The sequence below is a fragment of the Aquila chrysaetos genome, chromosome 4 (assembly GCF_900496995.4).
Source record: "Aquila chrysaetos chrysaetos chromosome 4, bAquChr1.4, whole genome shotgun sequence".
Classification (NCBI taxonomy): domain Eukaryota; kingdom Metazoa; phylum Chordata; class Aves; order Accipitriformes; family Accipitridae; genus Aquila; species Aquila chrysaetos.
Window position 1 is genome coordinate 65,579,029 of NC_044007.1, and position 22,628 is coordinate 65,601,656.

Consider the following 22,628-nt stretch of genomic DNA (forward strand, 5'->3'; position numbering starts at 1 on the left):
TGGCGTCAGATCTTGTGATCTTATGTGAATGAAATGGATTTATATTATGTTGGATCATAAAAAATGAGATGAAATATCCATCTTCATGAGTGGCCTTCTAGGTTATGTAATTCTGAGGAGAAATGAAATTCAGATATATTGTTTAGAAGATGAATTTCCTTAGGATAAAATATGAGCCAATGCAGAGAACTTCAGCTGGTATTTATCAGCATCATTTTTCGCATGCTGATGATATGTAGAGATTTACTGTTTAAAACGCAAGAGTTTCTGAATTTTATTGGATCTGTGAGATTTCTGGTGTCAGGCAGTCAGTCCTGCTTACACTTCTGCAGCAGGTTCTACTTTGTCACTAGTTCCAGTGTTGCCAAAACAGCCTCTGCTGTCGTGATTAGGGAGAGGGAGCCAGTAAGGCATTGACGCGTGTTTAGAACAAGTTACTTGAGCCATGTGCTTGACTTTTTAAGCTACATTCAAATGAAGCATTGCTTTGCCTCTGGAACCAGCTGACTGCCACGTCTTTGGGATAAATACCATGATAAATACTGTGCTGGTGCAGATCTGAATGTCCGTCTTTAGCAGCAGGAACTGGTTGCTTTCTAACTGCAAAACCATTGCAGTACGTGAAGCAGAAAACTTCAAAATCAGATTTGATTGCATGGAGCCTGCAACTGCGCATTGGGCTATGGCTTGCCACCAGGCACTTATCCCAGAAAAGGTGGGATAATAGGTGTTTACGGTTTAGATGAGGTTGAATTTCCTGATCAATTTTTAGGTGCTAATAATTTGGCTTATTGAAAAGCTTATGTAGTAGATGCAAACTTTCTTCTGTCTGCAGTGCCAAATGTCTTTGACTGGGTCCCCTTTTAAAGCTTATTGGGTAGTAGCAAGTCTGAAGCCATTTTTAATGGTGGTTCTATATGAGATTAATACCAGGGTTTTCCCAGTGTTACAAATACAGTGCTTTCCTTTCATGTTATCACCAGCAAGCTTCATCTGTGTTCAGAATCCTCCATGTTATTCTCAATTTGTGGCAGTTAATCATGTTTCCCTTCTTTAATTTATTGTTAGAATTACTCTTCCACCTGTAGTTCTTTCAATTTTTGGACTGGGGTGGGGGTGCAAAATCCAGTGGTTTTTTTTCTGAGATTGCTCACGTTCATGATTTATGACAATCGTTTCCTTCAGAAGAGTAACAACTGATATCTATAGGTGTTAAAAGTTAAATTTGGATGGATTCAGGCAATGCTTTGCTGAATGAAAGAGAAAACAAATCTGGTTTATCCTGCTAGCATGGCCTATGGAGGTGGCGTTTTATAATTGGGCTTTTTTGAATGAGCTGATCTAGTCATTGCACATTTCACTAATACATTCAGAAACCACCATTTATCTTTAAATATGCTTTAAGCACTTGGGGAAAAAAAGCATTAACCTTAAAGCCTAATAGGAGTACAGCAGAGCAACTGTGTTTTAGGAACAGGTGACATTTACTTGTTTCTTTGCGTTCTGGGTCTCTATCGCCCGGCAGCTGCAGCGATACAAGAGGAGTTCCGCACCTCTTGTAACGTTGTCATGAATTTCAGTCTTGGGAGCGTTGCCAATAAAAGGCAAGCTTGGCTTCCACATCTATATATTATGAAATGTACTTGCAAGTATAATCTTCGATTCAGAGCCCTTGGGTACTGTTTGTGAATTTGAAAACAGAGCTGCTTCTGTTTGTGCCCTTAAAAAAATAAAATTAACAAAATTACAACCTCTAGGGTAACTGAATAGTTTGTAGTCATGAGCAGCCTTTCTTTCAAAAAAATAGGACAGAGGAGAACAGTCAGGTTTTCGCTGTTCCCAGTTAACTTTTTGTTTGACCTCAGTCAAGGATCCCTACTAAGTCAACTGTGCTGTACATCCAAAAAAAGCCAAAAAGGGAAGATTCCTTAATCTGAATAATCTTAATTAGAAAATGTTTGCCAGTACTGGAAGTTTAAGCAGTATCTGGGAGATCTGGTGACACAGATGCAGTTTGCAGCTTCTCTGTGAAAATAATAGCTTTTAGGATTAATAATCTAAATAAGAACACTCTTTAAAAGGTATGTAAAACACCCCCAGTTATTCTGTAATGGGGAGGGATTCAATATTGGAATCCTTTCCAGCTCTTTCTGGTGATGCACAGGAAAGTTGCACTGTTTCACTGTCACCTACCTTATGTATTTTGGCCACTAAGACAAAAGAAGAAGAGAAAGTTTCAATGTAGTGCAAAGTAAACATACAGGTATGTTAAGTCTTAAAAGTAGCTATGCATTGGCATTGCATTCCCTGTGTTAGCCGTGTACTTTCACATCAAACTAATTAAATGTACTGGCCCAGCCTGTATTAATATTTTGAAATAGCTGCTGGAAAAAAAATTGCCATTTCTCTAACACAGTAACAAGAATCCATATGTAATTCAATTATGTGCTTCATTTTGGGTTTTGTGCAAGATTATTACATTTCTAGTTGAGGTGAAGATACCCGAGTATGTGCTCTTCAGTGTTCGGAGGCAGCAGGCTTGACCAAGTCTCTTGGTATTTTCTGTGGCACTTAATAACGGTTAAGGGGTGTTACTGTCTGTACCGTAACTCTACAGGAGGCTAGAGAAGAGGGTTCTTGTGGTTTTTGATAAATGGAGTGGGCATTTCTGGTTTGTACGTTTGGACACCGTCTTTGATAATCCAGGTTTGCGATCATACATGCATCTGACTTGAGATGTGGTAGGATTTGGGGGATTAAATTCATTTTCATATAAACAGAACTGCAGTAATGTATTCTATGTGTCCTATTTGATTTTGTTTTCAGATTTGATGCAGAAGTGTAAAAAATGTGGTTTAGCAGTAGCAAATATTTTTTAGTGGTATTTCAAGGGATCCCATGAAATACATACCTGACTTTGCTTGGTATAAACATGATATGTTAGATCTTGCAACTCATACTCATTAAGAGGGACTTTTAAATGCGTATTATAAGCTCTCACTGAGAGCTCTCATCCTCCACGAGAGGATTGCTTATAACTAAAGATCGCATATACATATAAATACAAACTTAAAGCTCTAATTCCTAATCAGTAGATGATACGCATTAGTGACAATAATAGTATTAAGATATTTTTGGAGTACTGAATTTATAGGTTTTCCAATACCTTTCAGTATCATTATTAGGTCTTTTGTTGCCTACTGTAGGATGTGAAATGAAAATCTGAAGAACATCAGATGTCATTTCTGTAATGGCAAAATCCAAATACATATGAAATGTAGAAATAGCTGATTTAAAATGCAATCAAACCAAGGAAGTATTTTTGACATTAGTGAGAATGAAAAACAATGGACATTTTCACGGGTTCAGTGGGTTTAACAGTTTCCAGTGGGTTGTCCTCAAAAGAAACCTAATGAGCCACTGAGTGGGAATTTAAAAAAAATGATACAAAATCTACAAATTTCAAATTGATATTGGTATGAAAAGTACATTTAGATTGCCTTAGAAAACCAAACTGTTCCACAACCTACTGGCTGTAATGCTTAACCCCCACTAAGAAATCTGCAACCATACTGGTAGACTAAAATTATCCTTTAAGCGTCAAGTGATAAATACTGCTTGTGCTGGTTTGTGGGATGAGCAAAATGAAAGAGCAACAGGCAATTTGTAAGACCACTCTGCTAATTCTGTGTTGTCCTTGAAATGGACATCGAATCCAAACTCTTCAGTATAATTCCTACCCAGGCTTGAATTGCTGTAGTTGGTACCATTTCTAAACAGTATTCCAAACAGGACTTGGGCTGCACCCTCTCAGTCAACATATATGCTATTTTATTTTTTTTTTAAACAAGAGGAAATTTATTATATACTGTTTGACTAGAGCAATCATGGGAAATTTGACGGGCGCTTGTATACAGAAATTGCTTCACCTCGGGGTTCGGAGGTGCTCTCTACGTGGGGTTTTGCGTTCCTGGGCGTAGCTGACGCTGCATCAGAACCTTCCAGCGCTGTTACCCAGCGTCTCGTCCGGCAGCGATGGAACATAGAACACGTGTAATGTGAGGATCTATTTCTCCATGCTTACTCTAGTAGTAACATACCGACTGTAAACATGCACTGCTAAACCAGAGCTGTGTTATACTGGTGTCGTTGCTTCCATTTTCATTCGGGGTACAACCCCGAGCTCTAATTTGCAGTTTGCGACAGTGTTTGTTCCAGGCTGTTCACAACTTACTGATCCGTTACAAAAAGTGATGGGAATGCTGACATCTTCCCCACATGCTGGTCTGCTGGTGACATTATGACTAATTAGCTAATTCAGCAGGCTTTTCTAATCACTGTAGAAAGGATGAACCTTACATCGTTGTAATGGTACTGTTAATTTTTACTAATGTGGAGGTTAAGACAGAAATGAAGTGACTTGCTCGAAGTTACAGAGGAGAATTGGTAGGAAGAGAGACGTGGAATCAAGGAGATTCTGCCTTCCAGTGTTGTGCTGAGACCGTCAGTATAATCTTTCTCTAGAAAGAGGTGATGAAGAGAAAGAGGAAGAATTCTTGGCAGAAAGATCGGAATAAAAAACACAGGAGGAAAGACAAGAGATGGCTGAGAAGTCAGAGACCCAAGGGAGGTGAGAAGAAAGACGGCGTGAAGAAGGAAACCATGGAGAACACTGACCATCAAGAGAGGTAAGTGCTAATTGATAATCCAGCACCACATTTCTCCATAACCCTCTTACTCCTTAGTGATTGGGGTTCCTAAATTAGAAGGTGAGAGGGAAGAATTACTGGAGGAAAAAGAAGAATCAGGACAGTTGTTCAGGATAGTAGTTCTGTTTTATGATGGGTCCTGAGTGAGAGACTGGTGCCATGGTACCTTCTGGGTTTTTTGCCATGTCCAGTTTATTCTGGTGTTGTGACACTTGATAAATGGTTTCAGGAGCAAAACCTGATGCTTTAATTTACCTTTGCTTTTCTGAAGCATTTTCCTGCCTAGCATTGATCATTTTATGCAAATATTCTTCATGATAGCAGTTCTTTTTATCTGCTTGGACATACTCTCTCGTGCATATTCAGTATTGTCCTCTGTGCTGTTTTATCAAGTTGGCATCAATGACATAGATTAAACCTTGTTGAAATGATCCATCACGGAAACCGTGTGCAAGGCTTTGGGTTTGGGGTGGATTGGTGGTTTTTTTCTGAGGATAAGCACTCCAACAAAAAAGAGACTGGCTAGTAGGTGTTCTCAAAGCAGTTTCCAGGGTAGCTTCTGCTACCAACAAACTTCGCAGCCTTAAGGACTTACTTAACTGTATGTGTCCAAGATATGGAAGGCATCATAGATGAGTAGTCACAATGATAAATTTCTACTGATAGACTGCGTATTTGGTGGAGATGCATCTGTTGTTACAGCAAAAGAATGTAACACTGTATAGCTATTAGTAAGAAAGCAGAAGTTTGTAAAAATTTTAAGATGGCCTGTTGCCTAGTATTTCATATAGTCAAGAAGCTCATACAATAAACAAGATGATAATTATTTGGAAAACAAAACTATAAATCCAGGTGTACACTATTGCTTTATAGCTGCTGACTAGAAATAAAGAGGAGAAAAATGTTACTACAACCTTAATTTCTTGAAATACACCTTTCATCTCTCAGGTTGCACACACTCACCCACCCACCAGCTATTTTACCAGTTCTCATCTTCAAAGGCACTGGCCCAATTTTGGTTTTTCTGCCTTTAATAGGTAAGAAAATGACAAGCTAAACCCTTGTAGAGGTTGTTAGAAGTATTATTGCCTACATCCACGTAACTTATGGGGAGAGTAAAATAGTAAGGACATAATTAGGCACGGCATGGTTAACAGCTTATTTCTTCAAAACAAATACTACCACTCAGAGGTAAAATTTCCAGTAATGTAGTCAGTATAAAATGGGGGGTGGAGGGCAGATGGACCACCCAAAACCTGAGGCTTGTACAGTTTCCAAGGCATGTTAATGGTATGATAGATCAGAAATGGAAAAGCAGATGCATCATAAGCAGAAGGTGAAACAGAGCTAAGGTTCATCTTGGGTCTGCAGGGGTAATTCAGTATGTTTTACAAACATTTTTTAAATCGCTTTGTGAGAAATTCAGTAAAAGCACCTGAAAATGGCAGTGGCGGATTTTTTTTGGGTAGCTCAGAAGTGAAACCAGCTAACTTCAGAGGGAAATGAGTAACTGAACGTGTCGGTCGAACTGGAGACCACTTCAGGAACAAGGCAAGATGTTTTGCATCAGTACACAAAATGGAAGCCAGCAATTGTCGCTCACGGTATGCAATGATGGAGGTACAAAACAAGGTCAGTAAAATGTCTACTAACTTTTGCCTCAGTTTTTCTATTGGGCAGTGTTTACTGTTGTGCAATCTCAAAACAGCTGAAGAACAAAGTCATTAATTTTGGCATTCTAGGATGGAAAGTGCTAAGGCTAATGCAGTTCTTCATTTGCAAGAAATTAATATATGTGATAGGAAAAAACCCCCAATATAACAGATTTTAATATAAAGCCACTTCTTATTTATAAATTTGCAGAAAAGTAAACACAATGAGAAAAATTTAATGTTGGGTAGAGAAAAATCCTCATGCTAAATTTTTAATACATCCCTTCGACCTTCTGTATGTGAGTTTTGGGGTTCCTGCCTGCCCCTCCTCCTTGTATAAACAAACCACCCCCCAGGTACATCATAGTAAAATTAAATCCAGACCTTATTCTCAACTGGGCTGCGGCTGAAAAACAGAGGAATTGCTGCAGAACAGCCAAAGCCAGTTCCCCCCAGCAGAGCCCAAAGCTGCCATCGCTGCCTCTGCGGCTCTGCGCTGCTGCTACGCTGGGGCCCGGGCAAAGCCCACCAGCGAGGCTGTAACTTCAGCGAGCACCTGAGAGAATCCTTGGAGCTCTTCTTCAGAGCACGCTATTACCTCCCTCTTAAATAACCATTGTATCATACTGGTGGATAGAAGAATCTAGGAACTAGTCTAGCAAAGACTGAAGTGGGAGATACTATTGCAAGTTTAATGAAAAGGGGAAATCTTTTGCTGCAGACTGATTAGAAATGGTGATCTTTAAAATGCTTCAGTTGATTAATTAGTATTTCAGCCTGCACACATTACGAAATACATCTCTGAATTTAAGAGGCAAAAGACAACCATGTAAAAGGATAGTAAAAACAGTGAAGTGCAAAGGCTTTTCCTGTCCACCCAGTCATGATTTTTCTCTTCAACTGCTAATACAGATCAGCAAGCCCCAACTGCTTTGTCCCACTTCTGAATAAACCTTGCCATGCATCTGCTGCTAGGCTGAGCACAAAGCATCACTAATACCTTAGCAAAGTTAGTGCTTGCTCTTTCTAAGCATCGCTTAACTGACTTCCAAATTCCTCTTAGAGTTTGTAGTAATTGCTTCAAGCAGTAATTTCCTTGAAAATGCAAGAGATAATTAGTTCCAGTGCATTAAATAATGTGTTAATTATTAAGCATGTATAACATGTATATGGTCATTCGTGTTAAATGAACATGTCAAAATCAATCCTATGTAATGTTGGCTCCTAAGCCTTTCACTTATCACGCACTGTGCAGTACTCACCTGTTGATACTTGCTTGTTTTGTACAGATTACTATTTTTTAAAACGGACAAATCTAAAGCACTCAGAGGCCTACCGTACAAGCTATATGAGCTTTAATCAAACTGACAGTTCTGATACACGAGTTCATTTTTAGGTCATTCATCACTACCTGCTACAAAAAAGAGAAGCCAGATTCCATTCCCATTATCATGAAGTGAGAACACCAGATTTAGCAGCTTCAGTTATTTAAAACCTAGTCGTTTCCTTACAGAAGGCAAGCTTTATTCATTTCTGTCCAATACAGTGTTTTAACTGAATTTTATAGAAGGACATACAGCCTCTTTCATGATCTGAAACCCCATCACGTACTATGAAGTAGTTTGTTGCAACTTCTGTTAATGGATTAAAGTATTTAAAACAAATCAAATCATTAGTACACCGATTTTGTGATGTAAACAGTTTAATGAATACATAAAGCACATATAAAGCAAAAGATTAAAACAAAAATTGTTACAACCACCATAAACTATATAACAAAAATTTTTTACAAGCATACTGCTTGCACAGCAGGTTTTACAAAACAGTGTATTACGAGCAATACCACTCCCTGAAAACTAAGACGTGGAAATAAAAATCACAGTAAGTATTGACTTAAATCACATCATATACTAGTCAGACTAGCATTGATTTAACTACTTCTCCAAGTCTTCGTGGTACTGTAGTATACATTAAAGCTCGCACAAGAAATGTGAATAGAGTTCAAGTGCAAAAAGAAAAAAGATGCCTGGATATTTTGATGAACATATCCGTCCGTGACATTATTTAAAACCGGGGTGGGTTTGGAACTGCTGTTTCAGAAATGCTGATCCTAAACCCTGGTTCTGCTCAACTTCTGAGAAGAACTTCAGCCCAGTACTCCTCATACCTTGTATCTGTCTGTAGGAAGGGGAAGCCCCGTGTCCGCCTTCTATATTCCTTGCACCCAAACCCATATATATTGGGAAAGAAATACAGGAGCAAGGCTTCATACAGGCAACAGGAGAACATTACAAGACTGCATACAAAACTGAAGCAAAATGTCAAAGAAGAATTGATCTAATCTTTCACTTAGTCTGGCCCCAGCCTATTATTTACTGTCACTCACAATATTTTGGTTTGTTGCATGTGTGTCAGAAATGTAGTTTAAAGTTTAGTAACGTTAATGCATAATGTTAAACCAGGACAGAAAAGTTCTTGTTTCACAATCCCAACTTTTAGTAAGGGGAAAAAAAACCAAAAAAAAACCCAAAAAAACCCCCAAAAAACCATGAACAAAAGAATTTTAAAAACATAAACAACTGTGTAAAAGAAACAAAATAGCACTCAGTACATATTGAATACAGGCTAATATCTAGGAGGCACAAGAAAGATTTGATCATTTTAACAAACTTGCTTATATGCTTTACAAATGTTTAGATAAATATTCTATAAAGATTAGAAAGGAAATAATTTATAGTTACACTACTGTCTTGCATGCTTTCTAAAATGTCTGCACCGCAGTTTCTGTCTGTCACCCTTTTAAAATCATCTTTAATATAATTAAATTTAGGCTGTGCACAACAATAGTTTTGTTTGGAATATTCTACCTTAGAAAAAAAATTGTACAAAATTCAAGCTGGTTTTGATTGAGTTTCAGTTACCTAAAATCTTGTTGGGGCAGGGGGCAGCAACTGCATTCGCTGTTGTTCCCCTTAGAGGAGAAGGAGTATTTCTGTACATTCCAGTATTTCTATTATTTTTATTTACTCCCATGGGACTCCCATGCACTCTTAATTTAACTTCAGAATTCCAGGGTAAGGGAGAACCTGCTCCACGGGAGAAAAGGAGGCCACGAAACAGTCCCTGCTTTGTTCCTACCCCACCTTTCCGTACACAATAGTGAATATTATTCATTAATGTACTTTTCAGCTATGGATGCAAGATGAAAATGCCTCCACAAAGAATTTATAATGCGTTTTGCTTGAATGTCAGCCCTAAATCTGTACAAAGAGCAAGTGTTGTCTTTGCATTCCAGTGCTTGCTGGTGTGGGTAGTTGAGATACACGCTCCCACTGGGGCACGGGCTAACTGAAAAAGGGAGACTGCAAGAAAGGCAGCTGCAGAATTGCTTTGAAATGCTTCAAAAATTAATCAGATACAAGTGTGAGCAAACAAACAGTGCAGCTCTAGGAACTTTTCAATTTCAAGCCTTTGAAATTCATCCTTTAAGGTACTTTTCATGGTTTCTTATTTACCAAAGACCTGTTTACTTAGTGGAGTCTGGAAAACTGCCAAGGGACTTTATTCTACTTCAACTCATCCATGAGCACCTTCATCACCTGTCAGCACTCTGACACTCTACAAAATTCAGCAGGTGACAACCTATTTAGGTTTTAAGCACAAATAAGACTATTAGCCATCTAGATTTCCTCTGTATACACATGTATAAATAAGTGACACCACAAGCCTTCCTTGATACAAGAAACCAAAAGGCATTGATTCAAAGGCTAAATAAATAATAGTTGAAACAACTGTCTGTGGCACTTGCTCAGTATTTTCCACGCTAAAGCCCTCCTACGATAGAGCTTCCTAGGACATGTTTTCATGCATCAATATTATCATTGCATTAAATAGTGCTAGAGATGCTTTGGCACTGGAAGTTCTAATGTGACTGACTTTTGCCAAGACAATAAAACTTCTCTGTGCTTCCAGCTGAGATCTGCAAGTCAGGACTCTGTAACATTACATATAGTTGTTCTTAAAAAAAAAAAAAAAAATTACTTCAGCTAAGTAAAAAATGTTAGAATTGTCCATAATTCTGTACTGTTTTGCAGACATTTAAGTGCTTCACAATAGCAGTTTACTGAACAGCAACAGAGATAAGACAGATGATATCCTGTCCCCTCATACATAATTATGTAAAGATCTGTAGAGAATCATAGCAATTGCGTTCACACTGAAGGATAAAATACAGACTCTGTACAACTTGCAGCCATTTTTCAGTCACCCCTACTAAAAAGTGAGTTGGTTGGTTTGTTTTATTGCTAAGCAAGAACGTACATACGTCTGTATATCCTGTACGCAGAATCTAAGTTTTTGGTATTGTTTCCTTGGTGTACAAAGAGCATTTCATATAGTATTTTTCATCGAGTCACATAGTATATGAATAAAACAGCAAGAGTTGAGCTAGCCAACCAGGTTCCAGAAAATAGCAGTGTTGGGAACAGTCTCTAATATTTGCAGCAACAGCAAGAAAAGTGGTTTTCTTCATTCTCACAGCAACTGCTTGTTGCATGTGTGAACATTACACACCTACAGAAACAACTGTGTTAATTGCTAAATCTTTGTCATGAGCTTTACAGGCCCCAGTTTGTAAAGGTGAGAAACAAAAAGACCAAAAGACACAGCTTGCTTCCTACTGGCTACCAAGTGAGAAGCTTCTGGTTTTAAGTTTCTAGAGTGTTTTTTCATCCAGTGGTCTATACACTACAGCTCTTCAGGGAAGGGCTGTTATATACATTGTGCTTCCAAATGCAGAGCTGTGACATGCATGGACAGCGTGCAGCTGCCATACGATCACAAATCAGTTTTAAACCACAGGCTAGTATGTACCACGTCCCAGTGCAACTCAGAGAGAGCCAATCTGGGAAAGCTGTACCTGCTAACCCATCCCGGGTTAGCAAGCATCACAGGTTAGAACTACTGAACAGACAGCAAAGGTTGTGAAAGGTTATTGAAAAATTTGGGCCCAGCCAGCAACTATGAGCATTGCTTTTTGCAACACACAACTTGAGCAACTACATCGAACAATATATTCAGCTAAAACAAAGTTTTACAGCCCTACAGTAGTTCCATTCAAATGCTTATGTAAGTGTGTGAACACACAAACACAAGACTTCACTTATCATTTACACGGCAAAGGGTACAGTGAAAATATCTTAAAACTTTGCCACTTGAACAATAGTGAACTAACATGCCATCTGCGTAACATCAGAGGAGGCGGGTTAATCCTGGAAAAGGAAAGCGTTCAAGCAATATCCTTTCATCAATACCTTGTTTTTCAATTCATAATGAAGAAATGGCTTGTTACACAATTTCTAGTATGAAATACTTGGAATATAAATCTTCACTTCTCACCAGGATAAAGCAGTTGGGACTATTTTGTACACCTGGGATTCGGGATAATAATCTGCCAAGCCATCTCCTCAGCAATGCTATCGACTGACCTTAAAACACACTCTTGCACAAGCAGGCTGAGAATCTGGTCACAGTTCTTTTTCTTACATCTATTTCCAAGTCTGTCCCTCAGTTAGTGCCAAACTATCTAGAGATTGTCTTGCATTTAGTGCTCTCATCCAGCTACGTTTTGCAAACATTTAAGAACAATGAACAAAAGCAGACTGAAGTTTCTATAAATGGCACAGCGTACAAATGCATACAACACACCACGTTAAATGTTCATAAAAATTGCTCTCAGTAATGGTTCTAGACCCACTTGGATTTCTAATACTCCTTGTTACTACCCAGAATAGCTCCTCGTTTCCCAGATCTATGCTTTTGTTGTTGTTGTTTTCAGTTTAAAGCCAAGCATTAAATTACACATCTGCAAGTACCATCTTGCTGGCTAAGTCAACTCTTGCATTATAGCAGTTACACCTTCCTTTTAGTCCCACCCTTCCTGTTTAATTGTACTTTATTTTGCTGTAGCTGTGCAGTTCTCTATTCCTCAGAGCTCACCTTGCCCGAGCCCCGCCGGGGAACGTGTCTTTCACCTCCAAAGAATCTGCCCAGCGAGTCAAGTAGACCCGAGTCTCTGTGCCTTGGAGATCCATGTCTAGCATGGTCTGTAGTGCTCGCAGATGCCATTTTTGATCCGTGCCGGAAAGAGGAGCGTTTTTGTGAAGCCATCAAATCCGAATTCTCTGAAGCTGCTGCACTGTCCTCTTGGATGGTCTGTAGCTCGTCTGACTCTGAGGGCCGATCTTTGAAGGTGTTGTCTTCTCTTCCTGGGGCATCTCGGGAAAAGAGGCGGATCAAGTGGGGGCGACCAGTCGTGTCAGCTGGGTTGGCCTCAGGCCAGGCATTCTTCGGGTCTGCTGTGCCTTTGGAGTCTGTCACCGCTGGGCTCTTCGTGGAGGTCCCATTGTTCTGGTTCACATCTGCCTCTCCTGCAAACAACAAGGATGAGATATGAATACAGGCCTGTGAAAAACAGCCCTGGAACAATGCTGCTTTCTTTCCCTTGCCTTGAGATGCTCATTTCATACAAAACCCGTAATATGTGCAGTTGTAATGAAACTATGTTCTCTACCAGCCTTTAAGAACATTGAGCTATCTTGGAACTGAAACCAGGATGATGTCCTCACACAAAATTTGCAGTAGTTCTAGGTGGGTTTTTTTTAATTAAACGTTCCTTGTAAATAGACTGATAGGTTGTTCAAAGCACAACTGAAACTAACTTTTACATGGAAGGCTTCCTGATGACGAGGCTTTCAGTGAACAATCAGAATTCCCGTACTTTACCTCGAGGACCGCAACTCTAAAACGTACCATTTTTCCTCCAAAAGGGGGGGGGAATAAATAATTAAAGTGACAGTGCAGGACCGGGCCTTCTCAAGTGAACGTTCCCTCTCCACGATGTCAGAGCTTTTGTACCTGAAGGTTTTGTCCCGATTTGGAATCCCTCACTGTAACTTCAATACCGATCAAACAAGTGTAACGAGGGGAGGTTTTTTCACTATTTTAAATTGTCCTCACTTCAAAAAGGCAGAGAATGCTAAACTGCAATTTCTGTTGGCCTCCCATGACAGTTTTTCTCCGCGTATGATCCTAGCACTCAGCGTATGATGTCACAGCGCTAATGCTGAAGGCCTAGAGCAAAACTGTCCGATTTGCATTTAGTGCTTGTGAGAAGTGACAAAAACAATTATCAGAAACCAATGAGCTTTTTGGCAAGAAAGGTGCGAGACAGGCCTCTGTGGTGTAAGTAGGTGAAATGTCTGCTGCCTTCTCCACAGTTGTGTTCTGACGCACACAGTAAAATATCTGAAAAGAATCAGCTGCAGCGCACACTTAACCTGTAGTAGCTCCTTCTATCACTGACAAAAACATTTATGGAGGTTTTTATAGTCTATACCATTATTCCTACTGTTATGAAGGAAACTGCACCCACTGAGGAAAATGTCTTGTCTCCAAGGAACACCGAAAGAATATTAGTAGGTCATTGCTTGAGAAGCAACTTTCAGAGCAGACACCTCCCACATAGTCACTCTGTGTCAGAAACATTTTTTGGAGTTAACTGGGCTCAGAATCTCAGAAATAAGTTACAGTTAGTCATATGTTACCTCTAAGGTTTTCTAATTACCTCATTATGTCTCCATTTGATTTGGTCCTTGTTCCCATGGGAGGGATAGGATCTGGCACATAGTGCTATTTTTTCAAAGTACTCTGGGCTCAAGTACTTTGCTGATTCACCAGAGCAATTTTAGACTTGACACAGTCATTTCGTATGATTTCGCCCACCCACAGGGCACTAAAGAAACCTTTTCTCAGGCTGAGAGTAATTCAGAAATAATTTTATGGATAATGACACAAGACAGTTAATGTTGGCTTCTGCAAATACATACCAGTACTTAGGTTGCAATTTGTTGTAATCATTCTGCTACAGTTTTTCATATAAAAACATAACGTGCAGTTCTGCTGTGCAGCTTTTTTTTTTTCTTCTGTGGAAACTACCTAGAAAATGTTGGGGAACTTCAAGAACGTTTTCTTTGGTTAAAATATCTGAAAGTATTGCTCAGGAATACAACCATTTAACCAACGCTAATTGTCACAGAAGACCTCATCAGTGGGGAAAAGGAAGATATTTGCTGGCAACTTTGGGATTTGGATTTTCATGAAAAGATACTTTCAAACTTACTAGAAACTATTAAAGTCCCTAAATTACTTTCTTAATCGAATGAAAGAGAAAGTAACTAACATGGAAATACGACACATTCTAAAACTGCAAAACATTTTAAATAGCAACTCTAAGCCTAGATTCTATACCATAATACAAATCCATTCAAGGACAGAAAAAGAAAAACAAACAAAAGAGCTATTGTATTTAATTAAATGCATTAACAAAACACCAGAGCATCTGCATACTAATATTTTTTACAACAGTTGTTCTTTGTGTCACTGAATACGGGTATTGGTAAGCAACAAAGAAGGGTATTTGTGCCACAAAAGTAGCTTCTCCTAATGCATACGCAGTGAGCTATAAAGTATAAATCTTTCTGTATGCTTTATTTCAGTAATGAAAGCACACATTTCAGTTTTCCTCTAAATTTTCTGCATGCTTAAGTCTTCTCTAATATTTAAAAACATATAACAGAGATATTGTTAATAGTTGAGCTAACTAATCAAAGTCTTCAAGTGCATTTGGAGAGACAGATCACTTTAATAATGTCTTAAGGATATCAAGAATTAATGGAGCATGTAAGCATATGCTTATTTGTTCATTTAAAAACAAATATCTAGACTTCTCCTATTAAACCTCATTATAAATGCTATGCATATGATACTGATATTATTTTCTTTTTTTCTCCCTGGAAGAAGCAGCTCTCTTGTTAAAACAGAGTACCTTTCTTGTACCGTATCACTTGTACAAGAGAAAGCTGCCCAGGGAGGAAGAGGTCTTCAGGCATTTTTTTTTTTTTTTAAACCCTTGTAAAACGGGTTAAAGAGTAAGTGCAGCAGAATGCATTGCCATAGGCATTACCAGAAGGCTATTAAAGTGTCATCTATTTATATTTAAGTGAATAAAGTCATTGAAAGCTGCGCAAGTGAGAGCATGAGAAAAGCACATCTTGCATTAGCCCAAAAGCAGCAGGAGGGAGCCAGACGCCGAGCAAGGATTTGGCACTCCAGGCGCAGCCGAGGACCGCTCCCGAAGGCAACGCCACCTTTCCACTTCCCCTCGCTCCATGCAGCTCTGGAACCTGCTGCTGGCACATTTTTCCCTGTGCATGTTGGTCAGAGTGAACAAAGCCAGTTGTTCCCTGTATACACAGTGACTTCCCAAAATGAAGGAATAGAGATGGACCAAAAATTCTGAACAGTGTGTTAATGAAACAAAATAGAAATTCCAAAGGTGTTTTCAATGAAACAATATTAAATCAACCCCCCAGTGCCTTTAATAGGAGTTAGGCGACATATAAGTATTTTCAAAACCACTGTGCCTTACTGCTCAATTTGACATTAATAGTTTATCCCATTTCTTGAGAATCAAAACAACACTTTTATGTAAGCCTCTAACTAGCTGGGATCTCTCAGCCCCATGGTTCAAATAGCTACTGTCAAGACCATGGAAACCTGTTTCATACAAAGTACAATCTCTGACCGAGAGTCCTTGGATACAAATACCCTTCTCATGGGTCACTTGGTAGAGCTGCTCTATGGTAGTCCCTCCCTGTGTATATAGAAGTCTGTAGTCTTCCATACAGACGACACGCTGGTTGTTAAGCTAAGAGTTTTAACGTGTTAAGTACAAAAAAAAAAAAAAAAAAAAAAAAATTACAAGTTTTTCCATCTCCTCCCACTCCTTTTCAGTCTTGCTTTCTTGCAGATACTTGTAATTCCTCTCACATTCTTATTGCTGCTCCCTCTACAACTGTTGTAAAATAAATGAGGAAAATGAAGCTGATAAAAGCTGAAGCATATTCCCCTACTTTGGCTTCTCAAGAGAGGCTTAGTTCAACAGTCACAGCATATTGAAAATATTGATTGTAATAATACACTACAGCAGCTTAAATATTTGTACAAAATCTTAAGAATTATTTACTTGTTACAAACACCAGAAAGTACATTAATCATTTGTAACACCAAACTTTTAATATATTTCATTGTAACTACAGATTGTTGTGACTGATTACTAATTTCCTTTTTCTTGGCCTTCTTTTCTCAGGGTATGAAGATGAAAATTATATCACTTAACTTTGGGACCTTCTGAAGCTAAAATAGAAGTTGATTAAGTCATGTATATTTATAAAGCAGTGCTCTTCAGTATATGAAATATAACGTGTATTTATCCTTTTCTACTGTTTTGGTCCTATCTGTTCTGTAAGAAAACAACTGGATAGTTAAATATAATGCAGTACAGTTCTCAATTCTGAGTCAACTATATTTCAGTAAGTTTACTGAAATGCTGATAATAAAATATTAAGTAAAATGTCTGGAATTTTGTATTGACTTACCTGGTTTTAGTCACTGGAAGAACAAAAGGTTACACCTAAAAATTACTCAGCTTTGTAACACCTAAGACTTCGACATCTTCAGTAAGCTGTAATAGTAAGGCGTATGTGCAATGTATTAGTTTGCCTTGCATTATTTAAGAAGTTGAAAACCACTATTCTGGAACACGTGGCTTTCAGTAACATTTGTGGTAATATCAAGACATTTGAAAGAACTAAAAAGACAGAAAAAGCACATCCATCATCACTATGTATAAGCTGCAGTTGAGGATGTCTGGGTTCCAACTGCGTTAAGATAACCGTTTCCCAACATTTTGCCTTTCCTTTTTATGCAGTTAAGTTCTCTAGAAAAAGGACCTTAAGGAATTGTTTTGCAGATAGTATAGCCTAAAGGCACCACTGGGAGCCCTAATTCAACTCTGTCTTTGCATACTGTCACGAAGCCACACGCTTCCATTTTTCCTGCGCTACCACACACTTCACTTCAAACTCTAGTAGGTGGGACAACGGCGCTTTGGATGCGCATGTCAACGAGGACTCTGACACGCAGCAGTCATTACGCACTGTGACCTACTGCAAGAGCCAGGATCAAATAAAATCAGGCCAATTTAACAATTTCCTTGGAAAAAGGATCTAATTATTTAGTGCTCAGCTGCATCCAAGGCAAGTGTAGCAAAAACTGTTCGTCCCGCAGGCCGGTGCAGGTCATCTGCCAGAAACAGCAAGGCCAGTCCTGGCTTCCAGCCAGAGCTCTACCGCTGGAGATGGCACCAAGGAGCACTGCACAGCTTAGCATGCTGTGGGAACACCCACTGATCACACTAGAAGGAGAAAAGGGGATGAGAGAATGGGTGCAAACCAGTAAACTGGTGCAGAGAAAGGCTCACCAAACAAGGCTATGGATCTCCTGAAAACACAGGTGTTATCTGATCAAAATCCTTGAGGCGGTTCCACTCTCTCCCTTGGGCACCAGTGAGAGGTACAATCCAGCTCCTGGTTCAGCCTTTTACCGCAGCACAGCTCACGGAAGAATGGCGTGTCTACAGCCATTAGGCTTTACTACCTAGGTATTTGGGGAGAGGGAGGAAAAAACTATGCCTGCATTGTTAAATCTGAACCGCAAAGCTTGATTTACCCTCATTATGCTAAGACAGTGCAGACAAAAAATGGCTCTCAGCCTAACTTCACTTAATATGGTTAGAAGGCAATATGCCATCAGACATTCCACTTCACAGATCTAATTACTGGGTTTGTCTGATGCTTGTCAAACTGTTGGAAATCAATTTTGAACAAATATTTCTGTTTGGAATAGATGGCATGCAGCATAATTGTGAAACAAACAGTTGGTCATAGCTCTGAACACAACTAGAACCGATCTGCTGGTGCATTTAGCCTTTATGCAAACACCTTTCCCCATTTGCTAGCAGAATGAATGCAGAAGGAAATGTCAGTATGCCTCATAATACAGGTTCACAGGAGTTTAACACTCCTACTGCAGTTAGCTGAGAGACTGCTTCCATTACAGCTCACTCTCCTCCCTCCCTCCTTGCCAAAGCTTGTCACTTTTAGGGAAAAAATTCCCCCCAAAGGCAAACTTTCTCTATAGCTTCAGAGTAACTGAAGGAAGAATATTCTTCTGCACAAGAAACTCAGCTTTTCCTATGGGCTAATCAAGCTGTAGACCAAACCACCACAAAAATGAGAAGCCATCTACTAAGCATAACATGCACTCCTTTGACCTTCCTCCCTCACTGCATACATTAGACATTATAGAGCGTATAAGGCTCTTGCCAGCCAAGAAGCAAAGGTTGTGAAGGTGTTTCCATTCCACTGATGAGTTGAGTACACTTCTACGCTGATCTGACGAAGCAGTGAATAAGGGGTCTGTTGTGGCACAATTTTCCTTACAATAAACCTTACTACTAAAAATAGAGTAAAAAGTGGAAAACCCCACCTGGCCCAGGGTCTTAAATACCTGTTACTACAGAGTTGTATTTACTTCTATTGAACTAATTTGCATAGAAGACCAAGTTTAGTTCTGTACTACAACTTGGGTCAATAAAGATCACTGGCTAAGCCTGCTGAAAAGGACTGCACTGCTGTTGGTAAAGGGACAACACATTTTTAGAGCTGACATTTAGACTGCATTGTTGTGGCCAGATGAATGGAACTTCCACTTAAAATTTTACAAGAAGAGTCCAACGAATGCTGTGTTCCCTGAATCCCCTGATGCCATGTGGAATACCAGTTCTTAGCCATTCTCTGCAGGCAGCATTATGCCCCAAGAGCTGCTGCCAGATTGAAAACCAATAGGTCAAATAGGATCTACTCATTCTAGACCTTTGCTAATACCCAAGTCTTGGCACAGCTGTTTTCAGACTCATGAAACATCTCGTCTCTCCAAGCCCTCCCTGGCTCTCTGCCACTGAAGAACAGCCCTCAAGGAATCAGAGCTTAGCCTTGCAGCAGAGCTCACACGAAAACACAAAAAGGTTTTGATGGAGAGAAGGGAAGTGGCAGTTCGCATCCTATTATGGAAATACCTATCTTTACAGGTTTAGCAGGAGGAAGGAGTGACACTATGTCTATAGTATTTATGGTCATATTTTGAAGGAGATAAATATTGGATTCACTCAGGTAGAACAGGAATATATACTTTTTAGCACAAAACTATGCTGTAGGGAAAAAAAATGGAAAATTGCATAGGAGAATGCCAATTCTTTCAGATACTAATTACTACAGTATGAAGAAATCCATTAAATTCCTCTCACTTCATTTCTGATACTAACCTAAAATGTATTCCAGATCTGCTGAAAAAAAACCTCAAACATTTGGCATCAATTCACAAGTAGCTGTTTTACTAGGGAAGAGACCCAGTAAAATCTCTCTTGAAATGACTAGCAACCTTCTTTCCAAGGGGCCAGTCAATGAAAAAGTTGCTAGCTGCCAAAGGTGTCTGTAACACTAGTGCTATTCTTTTGACACTGGGATGAATAAACCTTCCAAGCTGACTTGACAGTTTCTTCTCGGTTCCCTCAGCGTACCAGACGGTAGGTCTTGTTATCACCCTGAGACATACCATTTTCAGGACTTCCCTCAACTACGTGAAAGATAATTCTCAGAGCTCAGGAAGAAGAGCTGGAAGAATCTACCCGTGAAGTAGTTTATCCTGAAGGTTGCCAATATGAGAGAAGTGATCTGCCAGAAACATTCTTTACTACATACAGTCACTGTTGATCTGTGTAAGAATAATCAAAATCATCAACCCCCTGCTTGGGGGACAAGAAAGGACTTCTAGATTTTAAGTACTGGGCCTAGCATACGCATTGTTTGTTCAAGCAGTACCAGTTTGCCTGGGTCCCACAGAATCTGGTTAAAATAAATACACTTCTTTCAATATGGCAGCAACTGTTTCAAGGTCGTATTTATACTGAGGCAAACTGTAAAATTACATGCAACACGACCAGTAAATTATGTCCTTTAACAGCAAATATCATCTGCTTTCCTAAGTTTGCCTCTTTCATTTCAGGGGCCCAATGCTTAAAAGCTAGATGATGAACACAACATAAAAGTCAATACACATTTATTTCATCTATAAAAGTAGTGCTGTATTATGGAGTGATAAACAATAAGAAGTATTAATTTTGCAAGTTCCTGAGGATAATCAACAGCTTGGTGGGGTTTTTTTCGTTCCCCTAAATTCTGCTAGACTTCACTTTCTCTGGGACAGTGTTTAATATTTAACTGTGAACCATTGGTTGTTACAAGAGTACTGGTTTCAAGATAAATACATCCCTAAAGCATCGCTCCGCAGTAACAAAGGTGAATTTGTCACTTAACAGCCTTTGGAAGAGGAATCCCTGTAACAGGTGGTACTGGCGCTGTGGGGAATTGTTACTGCGGAATCTCTTTTGGTAGGGTAACTATACTGACTTTTTCAACGCACCTGGTAAAACCATGACACAACCAATCAATGACCAGGTGAAAACACGCAGGAATGTGACATCTAGCTGGAACGGTGACACTCTAATAAACACGCCTAAGTCTTATCTCCTGAATTAGCAAACAGCACATGATTTTTAGTTTTGCTGACAATTTTATGATTTGAAAGGGTTGGTTCTATGAAACAAATATAAAAATAAAAACTAAAAATACGCTGTATATTCATTACAGCTTGTGTTCAGCATTATTGTTCCACTGAAGGCAACTAAGTTTTACAGTATCACTGTGTAAAAAGTAGTAATACTATCTGAGTCAGAGATTTTTGATATACCATCATCAGGGGTCCTCTTGCTGGAAAACTCTTCTGTATCATCAGGCTTTTCAGCAAGGCACACATAACTCCTAGCATCTGCATGTCAGAGACGTGAAAACACTTGCAGTCTGTGCAGTAATAACCCAATGTTGTAGTCTGTGCCCAAAGTCTGGATATTAACAGGAAGCACAGTGTGGTTACTGTGGGCTGAAATGCGTTAACATCCCGTTACCCACTGTGCGGGGCCGCTCTGTGGGAGCCAGGTTTTGGACTTGATGGAGGAAAACCAACATCACACCTTCCCCAAACTTGTACACCCTATATTATTTATGTCTTTGAGTATCCTCTTTCCTCTCTGTTCTTACTGAAGACACTTAGCCCTTCACACAGATGCTCAATTAAAGTAGCAAAATTAGTAGTGGCAGCAGCTGAAATAGCCACGTTCATTCTGGCCATGTCAAAGGAAAGAGATCGAGCATTTCAAACCATAGGAACTGTAGCAGTAATTGCATACCAACTCTGTGCGTTCTCCTGTTACAGATCATGCTGAAGCTTAAAACCAGAGGTACAACAGACTTTTTTTTCTTAAACCTATTCTAAAAGTCACACCAGATTCAACATGCAAGAAATTAGCTGGGGGGCCCAAGTTACACATTGTCTGTCACTGAGCTTAATTTCCTCCTCTTCCCCTCTTCTAATGGGGTTTTATATTACAGGCTAGATATGTATTTCTGCAACTCAGTGATGCATCTTTGTAAGAAATTACCAGTTACTCCTAACTTTTGAGGTCTTGCAGAAAAGTCTTCTACTGAGCCATTGGCTGCCTTTACCTAACTGCATTGACCAGCTACATGTAAAGAAAGCCACCTATCTGGGAATACACGGCACAAACCATAGCAAAAAGAAAACAGCTCTGGACTTTGTTATTTACCTCATGGGTGTGTGAAGGTGTTGTATGCTTGTGAGCATATTTTAAGTAAAGAAATATGCCAGTAAAAAAGAGGCATTCAAGAAAGTTAAAAATATCCCCCGTGGGAAAACAACTTTTGATCTCAAGGTTGTAATTAAAACCAATCCACTTGATCGCACTCTGCCTGTTTTCATAGTTGGTCACTTGGTTATCTGTGCCACTGATTTACAATGAAGAGCTGAAACGAAGCCCACACGGTGGCCTACCATTGCAAAGGAATGCAGCAGTGTAGGCCTGGCTCGCAGCCTCTCTCTCTTGTTTTCCAGAACTTCAGGCATTGCCTCCATTTGCTGAGGGTTACAAAGGAGAGTACAGAAAACAAAAAAGCCTGTGGTTGAAACCAGTGGGACTTGCTATGGCAGAAATTTGGAATCTATGAGAAGCATGTGGCAATTCTCCACACAGCCCGCAGAGAGTTTTTTAAAAACTTAACCAAAGAATTTTATCCACCCACAAGTTTCAAAGAAAAATGTTCCTTTGTGTTACTAGAACATATAGGTTTGTTTTAATCTTGAGTATCTCACAAAGGATCCTTCCACAGCAAAGTGA

General features: G+C 39.4%; 1 protein-coding gene across 3 annotated transcripts in view; it reads right to left on the reverse strand.

Annotated features, from left to right (window-relative positions):
- Positions 1 to 22,628, reverse strand: part of LOC115340136 (myelin basic protein) — a 124,423-nt gene that overhangs the window by 8,221 nt on the left and 93,574 nt on the right. For all 3 annotated transcript variants that reach the window (XM_030011146.2, XM_030011147.2, XM_030011148.1), the window contains one exon: positions 12,359 to 12,789. In XM_030011146.2, the coding sequence (XP_029867006.1) occupies positions 12,359 to 12,789 (431 nt within the window). The remainder of the gene's footprint in view (positions 1 to 12,358; positions 12,790 to 22,628) is intronic.